At 49.0% G+C, this 16,472-nt stretch overlaps 1 protein-coding gene across 4 annotated transcripts in view; it reads left to right on the forward strand.

Annotated features, from left to right (window-relative positions):
- The window catches only part of EGFR (epidermal growth factor receptor), a 197,438-nt gene that overhangs the window by 178,036 nt on the left and 2,930 nt on the right, over positions 1–16,472 (forward strand). For 3 of the 4 annotated variants that reach the window (XM_027573140.2, XM_027573139.2, XM_027573141.2), the window contains 5 exons: positions 8,935–9,090; positions 10,001–10,076; positions 13,299–13,445; positions 14,961–15,058; positions 16,244–16,411. In XM_027573140.2, the coding sequence (XP_027428941.1) occupies positions 8,935–9,090; positions 10,001–10,076; positions 13,299–13,445; positions 14,961–15,058; positions 16,244–16,411 (645 nt within the window). Of the gene's footprint in view, positions 1–2,675; positions 3,784–8,934; positions 9,091–10,000; positions 10,077–13,298; positions 13,446–14,960; positions 15,059–16,243; positions 16,412–16,472 lie in introns of those variants that run through there. The other variant, XM_027573142.2, reaches the window with a different exon arrangement.

Here is a 16,472-nt window from a genome sequence, read left to right on the forward strand (position 1 = left end):
GGCCTCCCATGCAGTGATTTTATGAAAACGCTTATTATTTCTGTGTGTGACTGGATTAGTCTCCTAAGGCTGCCACAAATTACCACAAATTCGTGGTGGCTGACCACAACAGAGAGTTATCTGCTCACAGTCCTCGAGGTCAGTCCAAAATCAAGGTGCCGGCTGGGCCTGCCCCCTCCGAAGGCGCCCCAGGCGAATCCGTCCTTGCCTTTTCTTTTCTGGCGGCTCCAAGGCATCCCCGAGCTCATGATCCCTCCATTGCCACCTCGGTCTTCACACAGCCTTGTTCCCTGTTTCTGAGTCGAAATTGCCTTTTCCTTTCTCTTAAAAGACAGCAATCACCCCTAAATCCAGGATGCTTTCATCCAAGATCTTCACCTGATTACATCTGCAACACCCTGTGTCCAAACAAGGTCACTTTCTGAGGTTCCTGGCGGACATGAAACTTGGGGGCCCTGTTCAGTGCAGGACAGTGGCTGATCTGGGGGAGGCGGTGGTTAGCCCCAAGCAGGTTTTACTGAATATAGAATTACTCCTGAAGGTGTACTCATGCACAGACTCCTGAGCCCAGAAATTCTTCCTCAGCTTTCTTCCCCGATTATCTATGGCAAGAAACCGAGAATATGGCCCTCCATACAGACAATGTTGCCTTGCTTTGTTTGCTTTCTTTTCTTTTCTTCTTCTTCTTCTTTTTTTTTTTTTTTAATTTATCCGAGAGAGCAGAGTGAGTGAGAACACAAGTGGGAGGGAGAAGCGGAGGGAGAAGCAGACTCCCCGCTGAGCAGGGAGCCCGACGCGGGGCTCGATCCCGGGACCCTGAGATCATGCCCTGAGCCGAAGGCAGACGCTTAACGACTGAGCCACCCAGGCGCCCCTGCTTTATTTTCTTTTTAGCACATATTGCTACCTGGGAAGATGTGGCTTATTTACCGGTCCACTTGAGTTTGTGCCCACGGACCCCAAGGGGATGGTGAGCTCTGTAAGAATGGTGTCTTGGCCATCCCCACCCTGGGCAGGCCCTCGAGAGCTCTGCACACCTGCGGCCAAGCTTCTGCTTGATTCATAAGGCCCAGTTCACCAGAGGGTGGTGGGATAGTTAGCATTTCTTCTCTCATCATCTCATGTCAGGCCACAACTCCACGAAAGTGACACATCTTGCAATGGGGCACATAGCCTCAGCAAGTTTTGTCCAGCACAGATCTGTGCTTACAGTTCCAGCGGACTGTAGATTCCAACCTCGCTTCTGGCATTTGTTAACCACGTGACCTCAGGCAGGTTGCTTAGTCTTTTTTGTATCTAGTCTCTGGCCGTAAGTGAAGTTTTGCCACCTGTCCTCCCGGGTAGTGAGGGTGACACCAAGTTAGCCTCCAGGAAGCACCTAACCACGAGTCCCACAGGCACGAGGTGCTCACTACATGTTCCCTTTGTCCATTTCTTTCCCCCTATGTTGGCTAAATTAGGTTGGATCAATGACCAAAATCTAAGCTGAAGCCTTGTCTTCATCAGCGTTCATTTCTTAGAGCAGCATCTCCTGTTTCCAGATCTTCTCTCATTCTTGAGCTTTTCTCCTCTCTCTCCTTTGTAACCTTACATTTCAATCTGCCTGACCCCTGGCGTCTACAAAGATGGGAATTTATTTTACCTGTTACTGAAATCCACTATTTGCCTCTTGTACTTTGTTTCGCTTTACTTCACATTGAAGCCCTTCCAGATTGTGGTCGTTAGCTCTCTGGGATAGATTTGCTTTTTGATTCAGAAGAGAAACCCTTTCCCACTGTATTTGAATAGCTGCAGTGATGGAGTGCCTGTCCCTGGAGGGAAAGGAAAGAAATTATTTCCTCCATTGCGAAGAGAGAAATTTGCTCTTGGGTCAGTGCCTCTTTATCTAAGTATTAAGCAGTTTTCTTTGTAGAAGTTGGAAGTGAAACTACCCAGAAATGCTTCGTGGCTGACCAGAAACTGAACTCCTGGCGTTTTCAAAGTGGGATTTATTGACTTATAAATGTCCTGCCTTGATTCACAAAGGCATGGACTCTCTTGGGAAGTTTTCTAAATATTGATGGAGAGCCGGCCACTGTTATGCAAGCTTGTTGTCCTGGCTAAACTGCTAAGAGGAAAAATTCTATCACCTGGGCAAAAAGAAAAGAAAAGAAAAGAAAAGCGAGTAGGCTAGGGAGGAAGTCAGGATGGGCCGGAGAGCAGAAGAGCCTCCTCGAATGTGGTGCAAATGGATTCTGTTCTCCGGCCTCAGGAGCTGGTGGAGATACCACCTGCTCCCCAGTCAGAAAGATCCTTGCTTCCTAAGCTCCTGGCTCATGAGGCCCTGGGTCGCTCCCACTTGCTGGGACTTGGTTGCCTCAGAAAGTGTATCCACTCTTTTCTGGCTACATAAGGCAGCTAGTAAGTCCCAAACTGTATCAGATGGCGCCATAGTGTCATAAAATGTTCTAATCGGAAAGATCCTATGGTCTTATCATCCTGTCACTTGGAAAATGTTGCTTTTGTGCCAGATTGTTCCCCGTAGAGCATCCATCACAGTGCACGTTATTACGAGGCCCCGCAATAAATAAAGCTGTCTAGACTGTGACTAATCTGACATTGTCCCAAACCTCTGGGACAAAAGAGCTCGTTTATCACCTAACCCAGATTAAGATCTCACAGAATTGAATTTTCAGGTAATTGACAGAAGTTGAGGATCCTCGAGGTCAGGCGCTGAAGAGGTTTGAAGACAGACGCAAAGAGGAGAGAGAGGCTCTCAGCAAGACGCGTTCTGCAGCTTCATCCTCTGACCGCAACTGTATATGCCCCAAACCGTGTTTAAGCCGATCTAGGAGATACAGTTTAATAAGGACTAACTGAAAAAGTCACTTCACAGGATTTATCTTTTTCAGCCTACAGGATTACTTAGTTTGGTCTAAGTTCATGTGAAAAAGCCCCAGGTGTCTTCATTGGCCACACATTTGTCAGAACGATCAGTGCTTGTGAGCCTCTAAAAGGGGAGGAAGACGAGACGAGCTAAGTCATTTGTAGGTTATCCAAGTGAGGGGCAAGAAGGGGATCTTTCTACCCGGATGTGGCCAGAACAGTCCGGGCCGCCTGTGTTCGGTTCTGGGTGCCCTGTCATGAAACCCATGTCGACCCACTATACTGTGGTCATCATAGACACGCAGGGGTGTGAGAGAAGGAAAATCATGCCGGACAAGGAAGTAGCAAAGGAGCTACAGTCTGTTAGTCTAACCAGGCTGTGGTGGCAAGGGGACACCCACTTCTGTGCACAAGGTCCTGGTCCCATCTGGGCTCTGGCCTTCACCCCCCAGGCCGGCTCCTTCTATGCTGCAGGTCAGGATTCATCCAGGTGAGGTTCAAGGTGCAGCCCCCACCCCACTAACCGTGTAGCCCAAGGGTGCTGATTCACCACTGGCCTCTTGCCTCCATCCTCAGGAAGGAGGACTCACCCGAGCTGATTCCCCCGTAAAGCACGCTGCTCCATAAACCCCCAGGCAACAAGACTAGATCAGTGACAGAGCCAAAGAGCTGATCCTGTTACCAGCCATTTCCGTTATTTGGATTATTTTTTTAATTTATTCTTAAATGTTCCACAAAAGATTACAGTTGGATTTAATCGGCCTAAATGATCACTTTCCAGTGTGTCATCAAAAAGCCAGAAGGTACTGTAGTATTAAAATATCAAAGTTTCGGGGCGCCTGGGTGGCTCAGGTGGTTAAGCATCTGCCTTCGGCTCAGGTCATGATCCCGGGGTCCTGGGATCGAGCCCCACATCGGGTTCCCTGCTCGGCGGGGAGCCTGCTTCTCTCCCTCTCCCACTCCCCCTGCTTGTGTTCCTGCTCTCGCTGTCTCTCTCTCTGTCAAATAAATAAATAAAATATTTAAAAAATAGTAATAAAAACTAAAATAAAATATCAAAGTATCGGGACACCTGGGTGGCTCAGATGGTTGAGTATCTGCCTTCGGCTCAGGTCATGATCTCCTTGGATCGAGCCCCATGTCGGGCTCCCTGCTCAGTGGGGGAGTCTGCTTCTCCCTCTCCCTCTGCCCCCACGCCGCTTGTGCTCTCTCTGCCTCTATTTTCTCTCTTTCTCTCACTCTCGCTCTAAAAAAAAATCAAAGTATCAAAATATCAACTTTTTAAATATTTCCCTTAACGATTGCTTAGGCATTTATCTTGCCAGCGTTAGGAATCGTGTGCAACAGATATATAAATAAGACAAAATTTCTTTTCTCCCCAACTTACAGACCAGTGAGGGAAACAGATCCATACAGAGCTAGAATGCTGTGCTACAGGGAAAGAGTGGTCAGAGCAGGAGAGAGCTGGGTGCGTGGAGGACCACAGTCCCACAGGCTGCTATTGAAGGGCATGTGGGGACCAGCGAGGGGGGCTCGGACTGTCAGCCGGGCGCCAGGTGCTGGGAGGACCGTGGCGGGGCGGAGGAGGTAGGCAGGCAAGGCAGCCTGTCTCTTAGCCTCAAGAGTTGTGTGCTGGAGATGTGAGTGAGAGGCCCGCCTCCGTCCAAGTGGTGTACCCACTGAGACGTGACCATTGCACAGTGGTGAGAATGCAGAGTGGCTCAGTGGCTGCGAGATGCTGAGGGGAGGGACGGGCAGCAGTGCCGAGCTGGGGAGGACGAGCGGAGACCCTGCAGGGCCCTGCATGCCCACCCAAGAAGACAGCTTCATCTCAAAAGCAGAGCGTGCTTCTCAGGAGTCTATGCGTGATCAGACTCTTTGGGAAGCTGTAATGTAAGCAAGCTATGACAGTGACCTAATTCAGACTCCCAGCAAATGGATGGAGAAGCGGAGGAGGACTTGGCCTTGAGGAGGAAGCCGTGACACTCACCGGCCCCTGCAGAGGGCTCTTGGCTGGGCACCATCCTCTGTTCTGCATGGCTTAACACCGTTAACCATCTGATTAGCCCACCTTACATACCGGGAAACTGAGGCACGGCGGTGCTTAAGGAACTTGCCAAGGTCGTGAGCTAGTAAGTAGCAAAATCAGCATTGGACCCCACGCAGCCTGGCCCCCAGGTCCGTGCTCTTGACCAGCACTTGCTGTCATGGCTCGGGGCAGAACCCACGGGCCAGTGAGCCTGGCCGTCCTCCCGTCCCCATCACAGTACCATGTTGTTGCCAGCCCGCGAGCTCTGTCTGGGATCGGAAATTCTGACACTTTTCTACCTCTCCTGAGGGGAGGGGCTCAGTGGTGGGTGGGCCATACTCTTGACGTAACTCTGCCAGAACCATCTAGTGTGTTCTCCACTTCCTGCTTGGGACTTCTCCCCACGGCGGTTTATGAAACAGAACAGAAATGGACCCCGCGGCAGCCTGTCAGTCTGGACTCCTCCCAGGAGTCGTAGGATGCTGCAGCCCTCCGGAAAACAGAGTCTGCAAATGTCAAACCCAACCACCCCCAGTCCTTTCTTCTTCCGTAGGTGTCGTGCCAGAAAAATCCTTAATAGCCGTGTGAGGCATATCCCTGTGCTTCTCCTTTGTGCTTTGAGGTTCCAGGCTGGCTCTTCGAATTCCCTACTGACCTTGGTGTTTCAGAATTCGTCCTAGCTGTCCTGTAGTAATTAACAAAAATAAATATGTTGATTAAATTAAAGTGAGGATCTTGGAGAGGAATCCGGAAATGAGCTTCCCAAGAGGCCCCGCTAAGGCCCAGGCTGATATGCTTCCTGTGGTGTCTGTTTAGATGGGCTCTGATCAGGGCTCTTATCTTTGCTGACTGGTTAAAATATAACTTTGCCGGGCATGTGATGGCCCTTTAAACTGCCTCCATGGTGTGGGACAGAGACGGATGAATAGAGTTTTATCTGAGTTCAAATGAGCTGAATCTGGCCGCCCCCAAATCCTCTCTGAGTTAAACCCCTCTGGCTGATTAGCTGTGCGCCCCAGAAGACGTAAACGGCTCTTTCCCAAGCCTTCCCTGAGGACGGATGGTCTCAGGAAACGTCACCATTTATTAACGTTGTCGGGGTCCTTTACAGACCCGGGGGGCGGAGGCGGGGCCCGGGTCAATTTATTAGGTTTATCCGACAACGTGGACTTAACCCCGTGGCACAGAGCCAAGGGGCTGGACGGCTGGGGTTTTTTGTTTATTTGGAGTTTCTTTGACATCTCAAGCAGCCTCTGGGCCAGCAGGCGAGTTTCACGTGGAGGCCCCGGCAGGAAATTGGGACTAGGTCCCACTGGTGGTCTCAGGGACTCCGAGCACTAGGTCTGACCGGCCTCTGGGCCCGCTGGGGCGGCTCTCGGCGTGGTCCTGTGGGGCACTGGCACTCTGGCCCCAGAGGAGGCTTCTTGGAAGATGTGTTGGAAACACCCGGCACGTCATCAGCGCTCAAAACTGTCAGCCACTATATCACTCCTTCATTCTTTCATCTGTTCATTTTTTTTAAAAGATTTTATTTATTGATTTGACAGAGAAAGAGAGAGACACAGCGAGGGAGGGAACACAAGCAGGGGGAGTGGGGAAGGGAGAAGCAGGCTTCCCGCCGAGCAGGGAGCCCGACGCGGGGCTCGATCCCAGGACCCTGGGACCATGACCCGAGCCGAAGGCAGACGCTTAACGACTGAGCCCCCCAAGCACCCCTCATCCGCTCATTTTTCAGCGAACTTTTGTGAAAAACATGTCCAGTGTACAGACTGTGGGGGCATTTAAAGAGGCAGAATGAAAAGTTTGAGACGGTAGTTAAGCGAAGCTGGAAATTCCCTCTGAAGTCCCCCCCCCCCCACCCCCACCCCTTGTGCGTCTAAGGAACTCAGAAAACACAAATTTGAAATAAAGCAGAAGGGACAGGGCAAGATGGACTGGTTCCTGTGTGTCCGGCACTGATGTGCGATTATTCCGATACGGCCATGCCACAGTGACTCAGCACCTACCACCGAGGAAGCCTCCGGGAAATATCCGAGGAAGCAGGGTCAGTGACACAGGGTAGAAGGGAAAAGAGAAAACGTGGGTGAGAGAGAGAGAGAGAGAGAGAGAACAAGTGAGCTAATACAGCCTGGAATGCAGATGTTGCGCCTAACCAGGCAAGAGGCCAAGCCCAATTAACCCTTTTTGAATGGGTAAGAGTACACCATGTTTAATAAATAGAGGCCTTGCTCTTTTATAAGGCACAAGAGGACTGAGCAGCGTCCCAGGAGCCACAGGAGAGATGGAAGCTGATGAATGGAGCATACTGTGACGGGGTCGTGGGGAGAGGTGACAGGGAGTAGTAAGTCAGTCCTCTGTTGGGAGGAGTTTTCTCGGCTTCTGCTCCTTCCCTCTCGCTCCCCACATGCCGTTCCTAAATAATAATCCCTAATTTGGAAGTGCCGTGCCAGAGAGAACCTGCTAGTTTCCTCTTGAATAGGCATGAGCCCCGTTAACCTTATTTTGCTGCATCTGAGGAATCTTAGGAGGGGAACACTTAAATCACACAGCATCTGAAACATTCAGGAACTTTCTAGAAAACACGAGGGAGAAAGGAGACATGGGAGTTAATCATCTTTTTTTCCAAAGAAAGGCCTCAAAAATTAGCCCTCAGAGGCTAACTCCTGGTAGCATCTTCCTAAGATCCAAGATTCCTACAATGGTTAGTTCTGCTCCAGAAAGAAAAATTTTTAATTTAACTTCACGAATAATTTTCACCTACTGTCTGTGCAAAAGGAAGCACGGAATTTGCCAGAAAATTGGGGAATCCATCCTTAGCGGCAGGTTCTCCCTGCAGGTGCCCTCACATGGAGATCCCACTGCAGCTACAAGAAAGCCAGACACTAAAGCCGCGTGGGTGAAGCCCAGTTGTTTGCATTTCATGTGCTTCAGTAAGCATTTCTGTCCCTGTCTTTGCTGGAGAGCTCTTGAGTGTCAGCTGTAAAGGAGGTTGGAAACGTGGTCCACTCCCCTGGCTGGAGAGAGAGAGGCACATTCGTGAGCAAGTGGGAGAGAATGTGGTACAAACAACGTAAGATGTCTGCAGAACTTAACAGCGTCTCCCGCCTGCCAGTCTGGCCCCGCGTAGAGGTTGAGCTGCCAAGCTCATGTCACCAGGTTGGAGCTTGGTAGGGTCCCAGGGAGCTTGGCTGAGCTGGGCAGGCACGGGTCAAGGAAAAGTAGAGGCTGCAAGTGCTCGTGACATTCGGCAAGAAAGCTGTGGGCAAGGACTGGACTTGAGAGGGAATATTTTCGGGAATTCACGTGTCAGGCACTGTGCTAGGTGCTTCTCAAATATTCTTTTCTTTCTCTCTCTCAGTAGTGATGATTCTGATCGCCACAGAGTTAGGGAGGCGACCAAAGGGGGTGGGTGGGAAGTGCCACCTTGTCAAAGCAAATCCAATGTCCATGTGACTTCATTTTTAAAAAAATGAGGAGATCAAACTGGAAAGAAAAAAAAAAAAAACCTCGTCCATCGGTAGCAGATCACGGCAGGGAGTCTGCAAAAGCGTGAGGGGAGTGTGGCTTCACAGCACTGAGAAGCATTTACCTTCCCTGCTTTACCGATCAGCTACGCGCAGGGAAGGTGACCCCAGGCAGGTGGCACGGTTGCCAAGTTCCAGACAAGCTTCCAGCCAGGTCTCAGCTTGCTCTGTCCCTGCCCTCGGATACTTGGTTCATCTGGGTTTAAAACTGGAGTGACTAGATGGAGAAAAGCTAGCAAGTCAGCAGCTCATTATACCTTCATTAATTTGTCTTTTCATCGATTCAGTTGATAGTTACTAGTGTTTACAGGGCGCAAGTGACTGTGTCCATCAGGGGAGGCACACCAGACGGGGGCAAACGCCGTCCCTGACGTGGAAAGCTCCGAGTCCAGTGTGAACATGACATCAGAGCTTTGTGCGCAGGCGCCTTGCCGTCTCTACTTGAACCCCAGTCTGTGCTCTCCAGGGCAGTCTGCTAAGCAGTGCTTTCCCTCACTGCATGGCCCCATGTTTCAGGGCATGAACTACCTGGAAGACCGGCGCTTGGTGCACCGCGACCTGGCAGCCAGAAATGTCCTGGTGAAGACACCACAGCATGTCAAGATCACAGATTTTGGGCTGGCCAAACTGCTTGGAGCCGAGGAGAAAGAGTACCACGCAGAAGGAGGCAAAGTAAGAGGCTCGCTTGTAGATCGGCGAGCATTTCCTCACCAGCAGACTGACCGATGTAGGGGACGTTCTCAGAACGTTCTGGGTGAGGGCGCAGTGACTGCCACTGACACCTGGGTCTAGCCAGGGTCTTCTTCTGGAAGTACAGACCAGAGGAGCTGCTTTGAGAGCAGGATTTGCTGGGAGAGTGAGAACAGATGTTTCTATCGTGTCCAGAGGCCAAAGCCAATAAACACGAGCTCAGCTCCATCTTCGGGTAACCATTAGCCAAGGTTAGGTCTCAACCTCCCCGCTTCAGAAGGGCAGCTGGGGAATGTCACAGCTATTGAGAATATCTCAGAAATGTGGAAAACTCCCCGTGCCTTTCCTAGAGCACCCGAGGGTCTCTGTGACTCTTGGAGGGTTGGCTCCCTCCTCCCAGACAGACTTGCGGGTCCTCCGGGGGACTCTCTCCCAGCACTGGGGGGGGGGGGGGTGGGTGCAAGTCCCCTTTTAGGCCCTCCAGTAGCTCTGAATTGGCTGTACCCCTCTTAAGTTTCTCTCTGACCTGGATGGCTCCCGGTAGCCGGCCAAGCAGCCAAACTCCCATAAACATGGGGTGGCTAGGACCACCACCAGGACCCCCAGCCCCCAGCATGTGCACCCAGTTCACCAGAACCGCCCACAGACCAAAGCTCCTCAGCCGAGGCCTTCATGAAACCACACCTGGGGCCGAAAAGAATAGCCCTGTTTTCTACCAGATTTTTAAAACTTGCTCCTCCTGCTGGGAGGGAGCACTAGTCCTAGGGTATCAGGGTGGGGTGGCCTGGGTTTCCCACGTTTGTCACTTGTAATCTGTTTCGATGTGATTTAATTTTTTGCACCAGAGGGAAGCTAATGGTTATCTTATTACTTCCTCTCTCATCATTCCAAGGTGCCTATCAAGTGGATGGCTTTGGAATCAATTTTACACCGAATTTATACCCACCAAAGTGATGTGTGGAGCTATGGTGAGTCAAAATCGCGATGCTAATGAATGCCTACTGAGCCGAAGCCCGCTTGTATAGTTTGTTGATTTATGTTCTATGCTCTGTCATCCAAATACTTTCTTCTAAGACAGTGCCTAATAATAGCATAGTCGTTGCTGTCTATCCTACTAAGAAAAGATGGCAAAGGAAATGGAATCTGACTAGCATATTACATGTCACTGGAGATACTGATGAACTTGTCAAGCAGGGGGTGACGGAGGGAAAGAGAGCTCGGACTTAGGAAGTGCCTGGACCTGCGACATCAAACCAAACTTGACCTCTTGCCATGGATTTGAAGTCAACCAAAGGGAGGTGACAAATGGGGTTTTCTGGGTAGAGACGTGAGGTTTTGTGATGGACTAGCTCGGTGGCCATTGTTTCATGCAGTGAATGGTAGTCTTTGTGTATCAGAGAGAATGGCTCGACAGGAGGGCGCTAGGAGTGTGTGTCTGTGGGGGGGGGGCGGGCGGCGCGGGGAAGGAGAAGCAAGGGAAATAGTTATTGCTGGGAGCTCTAGTGAGGACATCTCATCAGGACTGATCCTGTGTTTCCCCCTCCAAATCCTCCTGTGGCCCTGCACAGGCCCGTGCCCCTCCTCTCCAACACGCTTTCGCATTCTTGCCCCATTGCCTTTGCGCAAAGGATGGCTCGAGCCTACAAGGGCCTCGCCATTTAAGAAAGTGTCACTAACGCATTCTCACAGGCTGCCATGTTTACACCTGTTCACAGTCGGTCCTCACGAGCCCAGCAATCTGCTGGAAGCCTGCAGAATAGCTTACCTGATACATTTCTCTGTGAATTATCAGTCTATTCCCACTGCTAAAGCAACGGGGGTCGGGGTGGGGGCCACCCCATCTCCAAGGAAATGGTTATTTGGGGAGAGCAAGATCGACACAAATGTTCAAGAGGAATTTGGTTATTATCACAAAAACAAATCATTCAGGCTATCATCCACTTAAGGCTTTTTTCATAGCATTATTAACTTCCTAATATTTTAAATGTATTTTAGTTTCGGGGATCTCTGTCTCTTCTGCTAGGATGCAGGCTTTACAAAGACAGAGATCTTTCTGAGTGAATAAGTGAATTTTTTCCATGTACCTGTGAGCTGAGCTGCCTACGATTAATGAATTAGATAAGGAAATAAAGCTATTCTGATGCCTTGTTATTTTAGTTATTTTCAAGATATGTCTCCTCTCCAAGAGGGATGGGAAGAAACGCTCCTTTTCCCACTCCTGAGTCCCATCCAGAGGCATCTCCGTGGTCGCCTCCTTCCCTCAGGTTCCTGATGGGTCTTCTCTCTCCCTGTTCTGCCCACATTCGTCTGTTCTCCAGACAACAGACAAAAAAAATACTTTTAAACCATAGCAGACTTTTAATTCTCTGCTTAATAGCCTTCTTTGGTTTTCCTTGTATGTTCCAAACAAAACCTGAGCTCCTCACTGGTCTGGCTCTGCCTACTTTTCCAGAATCAAGTGGCTCCATTTCCCTCCTTGCCCTCCGTGTGGCAGCCGGCACAGGCCAACTCGTCATCTGTCTGGAGTTGGCCCACATCTGTTGAATAAATGAAAACTCTCTTAGATTCTGTGACTTAATGCCTTTGGATGATTACAAGCAGTACCAGAAAGTCAGCATCACCATAGTGGTCGTGTGTTTTTCATTTCAGTGGAAATTGTGTTGTCAGTGATTATAATCCGCCGTTCCTGGCAGTAATTGGAATTGTTAAACCACAAACCTGACATTCTAGTTTAAAAAAAACAAATCCTGTTGCGGCACCTGGGTGGCTCAGTCAGTTAACGTGCCCGACTCTTGATTTCAGCTCAGGTCGTGATCTCAGGGTTGTGAGATCGAGTCCCGCGTCGGGCTCCGCGATCAGCGCAGAGTCAGCTGAGAGATTCTCTCTCCCTCTGCCCCTCCCCCTGCTCGCTTGTGCATGCTCTCTCTCTCTCTTAAATAAATAAAAATCTTTAAAAAACAAATCCTATTATTCCGCTCTCTAGTTTCAAGACAAAATATTTTAATAAATTAGGAACGTATGCGTTCCACTTAGGAGTTGAAAAGAGAGAATTCATACCACGTTCCAGGCTCTCTCAAAAGCCACAACCAGGTATGCACACTACTTTCTCTTTTAGCATTTGTTCCGAAACCTAAAAAGTTTGCCTTCCCGCAGGAATTCATCGTGCATGTTTATACATAATGTTTAAACCTAGTTAGATGGGAATGAATTGACTTCATGGATCTGGAAATGAGATTTTTATTTTTTCATCAAGTCCATACTGACACTGTGGTGAGGAAGGACAGAAGAATCTATTTTCTTGCCCTTGGACCATGACTTTGCTTCATTTTTCAATCTTGCTTGCTCTGTATTCAGGTCATTTGGTTCTGGGATGGCCCCTGGTTAATCCAAGCAGACCTGTGGGGAATATGTATCTAGTGGTCAACTCTAAAGAAAATGGATCATCAGACCAGCTGAAGATCAGGAAACCGCCAGAATCCTGTGTCTGCTCCCTCCCTATGTAGTCTGGGGACCTAGGCTCAATTCCACTGGAGTCACCGCAGTGCACCTTCCCTGTGCAGGTTTCTAGAGCGGAGAATCCCATCAAGGGAGGCAACAGAGATGGAAGGACCATCAGAACCCAGGGATGGTCTGGAAAAACACCAGTTCTAAAACTACTGCTTTGATTTTTTTTTTTTTTTTAATCATGATGATTGATTTTTGAAATAAAAGGTTTGGGGTTTTTATGTTTATTAAAAAGAACGTAGGGCTTTTTGGTTTCCAATTTTTATTATTATTTAAACATGTGCAGTGTGTAAGCTTGTCTGCGGTCTCTATCTTCCATACGCACAAGTCGCTTAAGGGCAGATGTCTGAGTGTGGAACTCCTGCTCCTTATGTCATGGTAACGGTTGCGTTGTCTTTGTTGCTATTACTAAAAGTTTTGCCATTTGTTGGCCACTTACTATTTGTCTGGCGTTGTCTGAACAGTTCAGTTGCGTTATCTTATTTGATCTGCGCAACTCTCCTATAAGACAGATACTGTCATTATCCCACTTTACAGAAAGGTACACTGAGGCTTCTGGCCATCAAGCAAGTTGCCCAAAGCCACAGAAATGTAGATTTTTAAAGATTAGAAACATTTAAATGATGACTAAAGACAAGGTGTCATGACTATTATCAACTCATAAAGCAACTACTTCATCCTCTCAGGAGTCACCGTTTGGGAGTTGATGACCTTTGGGTCCAAGCCTTATGACGGTATCCCCGCAAGTGAGATCTCAACCATCCTGGAGAAAGGAGAGCGCCTCCCACAGCCGCCCATATGCACCATCGATGTCTACATGATCATGGTCAAGTGTGAGTGACTGCCGTGCCCATCCACGCTGGCTTTCCCGGGTGTTGGCACTCAGAATGCCTTGTTGGGCCTAGAAAGGTGTTCCAGCCCTTAGCCAAAAGATTGAGACCTTTGATTCCCAGAAAAAAAAAAAAAAAAAAACATTGTCACGTTCTTTACAGCAGGCACCGAAGTCCAGAAGTGTCTGTAAATACCCTCTCCCAACATTCTTCAGGAAGCGTTTGCTTGACCCGTTGAGCGCGGTGACCTGGCATGTGCCCATGTTTGCAAGCAAATAAATAAATAAAATAAAATAAAATTCCTCCAGAAACCATTACACCAAAATATTATCTTCCCTAAGTTGCTCGATGAAAATGGCGCTGCACGTTTTGAAGCCTGTTACCAGAGAGACCGAATGTTTTTAAATACCTAACAATGAGTAAGCACATGAGGCTGATAGAATCAACATTTCTGCCTTGACTTAAGCCTCTCAAATGGTAGATCTACGTGAGGTCTTTTGCAGCGTAGCAAGTAAACATTTTAATCTAAATAAGAGTGTGTAACTTGGTCAATGCTATCATTGCATCAGAAGCACAAGTTCAGCAGGCTCTGAAGATGACCTTCCACGTGTCATGAGCACTTACACAAGAAGGTAGCGCAGGGAATATGACGGGGCCAAGTTGATGTAAATACTAATGCCTTTCTGAACTTTAGACCACAGAGTTAACCTACTTTAACTTCCTTGCTTTGGACTGAGGAAGCTGGGATCCAGAGAAGTTACATGATTCGTCTGGGGTCACATAGCGTAGCAGTCTGTCCTAAAATAACTTGACAGCCTGCCGATAAAAAATAAACGTGAACCCTCAAGAGAGACAAGGATTGCCAGCTGATCGCTGTTCCTCCAGCTTGTTTAATCCAGGTTTAGGTCATTGTGTAATCACATGGGCTGGCGAGGTTCACCAGTGTCCTAGGGAAGGCCCTGGAACACCCCCTCCACCTGCGTGCTTGGTGACTGAGGATGTAAGACAATGAAAGCATCAGGGTGTGGAGTGCCCAAACCCCGAGGCTCTTAAAGAAAGTCCCTAACTTTCCCTAAATTGAATCTAGTTTTCAGCTTGCAAGACTGCTAAGCGAATATAGATGAAAGTAGATGTCCAGGGAGGACTTGGCCAGAGAGCCCGGACGCCGGGGCTCCCTACAGTCTTAGCAGTTCACAAAGAGCGATGTATCCAAGGCTGCTGGATTGCCTAAGGTGATAATAGCAGAACTCTGGCCCCAGGAAGAGTAGGCATAGAAAATCAGAGGACGGTGCTGTCATTCCGATTCAAGTGTTTTATGTCTTCATGGTCTTTAAACTGTGATCAGCAATCAGCGATCAGCGCTAGTTTGCCAAGACTAAAGAGCCTATCGCAAAGATTCGGTTTCTGCATCACTTCCTTGCCTAAAAGCATCTCACCATAAATGCTCTCTGGAAGCAATGCCATCTTTATCATTTCTTTCAGGGTCTAATTGTACTGTTTTCCTCATTCCTTCCCCAGGCTGGATGATAGATGCAGACAGTCGCCCCAAATTCCGTGAATTGATCATCGAATTCTCCAAAATGGCCCGAGACCCCCAGCGCTACCTCGTCATCCAGGTACCAGATCACAGTCTCTGAGCTTCCACTGGGAGAAGTCCCTCTGATGAGCGTCCAGTATCCCCGTGTTCCACTGTGTGCCAGTGCCATGTCCCTGTCTCCCAGGTCCCATCCTTAAATCCTCAGCGCCTTCGAGCAAGCCTTGGTTAAGGCACGGGCCACACTGTGACCTAAAGTGTTCTTTTGTTGGGCCCCCCCCCCCCCCCGACTCCATTAGCTGTTCTCGTCTGAACTCTAGCATCCGGACATACTCAGTGCCGTGTGTCATCTTCATATTTCGGTTAGCCAGAGCCTTTGCTCCATCAGATGGAGAAGCAGGGCTTTGGTGGCAGCAAATCTCACTCCAAATCCCTGAGTCTCTGTTTAGCACTTTAGGTTAAGAAAACCAAACCCACAGGGCTGTTTTAATTCAGCCAGTGAAATCATGTATGCAAAATAATTTGCATGGCACCTGAAGATTCTGCTTAGCAATACCGGCGCGTGTGTGTTGGGGGGTGGGGAGAAGGGGGTTTCCACGTACCTCCCAGCAAGCAGTTCCCTGACACCAGCTAGGTGGCTCTCCCCAAATCTCCATGTGTTCACCAACCCGGAAGCTCTCCGAACCCAGTCCTTGTGGGGCTTTATGGAGCCTTCAGTAAATAGGTGTTATTGATTAAATTAGTGGCGAAATGGTGATTGACCACCTGCAGCCCCTCCGCCATTCCAGGACATCAGGGAGGGTGATGGACTGGAAGTTCCAATCCCCTCACCTCTGGTTGGTTCCCCACCCCCCCCACCACCATCCCCCATCCGTCAGTGTGGGCCTAAAGCCCCTCGTCAAAATAACAAAAGACATCTTTGCCACTCTCACCACTTAGGAGATTCCTAGGGTTTAAGAGGTCTATGCCAGGAATAGGGACAAATGTCTTATTATAAATTATAGGATCGCAGCACCTAACAGCATAATACACACTCGACAAATGCTGCTCCTTCATCCCTTTCTTCTTCCTCTTAAGCTGTTTCTGTTTCATTAAGGAGCTTTTAAACATCAAAGAATTTTTAATGTTTTAATGTCAGGTCCTGGGGGGGGGGAAGGAACCAGGATGATTGTATTATAACCAAACTGCCAAGCAAAGAGGCATCTGCCAAAAAAGTGGCATAGCATCTCTCTGGGTCTTCCTAATTGTCTCAAAATCTCTGCACCAGGGAGACGAGAGGATGCATTTGCCAAGCCCTACAGACTCCAACTTTTACCGTGCCCTGATGGACGAAGAGGACATGGAAGACGTTGTCGATGCCGATGAGTACCTCATCCCCCAGCAGGGCTTCTTCCATAGCCCCTCCACATCCCGGACGCCCCTCCTGAGTTCTCTGGTACGAAATGTCGCTCCTTCTCAAGCGCTGGGTCTGCTGCTTTGAATGAATTGTTCAGAGA

This window comes from Zalophus californianus, chromosome 12, assembly GCF_009762305.2.
Source record: "Zalophus californianus isolate mZalCal1 chromosome 12, mZalCal1.pri.v2, whole genome shotgun sequence".
Taxonomy (NCBI): Eukaryota; Metazoa; Chordata; class Mammalia; order Carnivora; family Otariidae; genus Zalophus; species Zalophus californianus.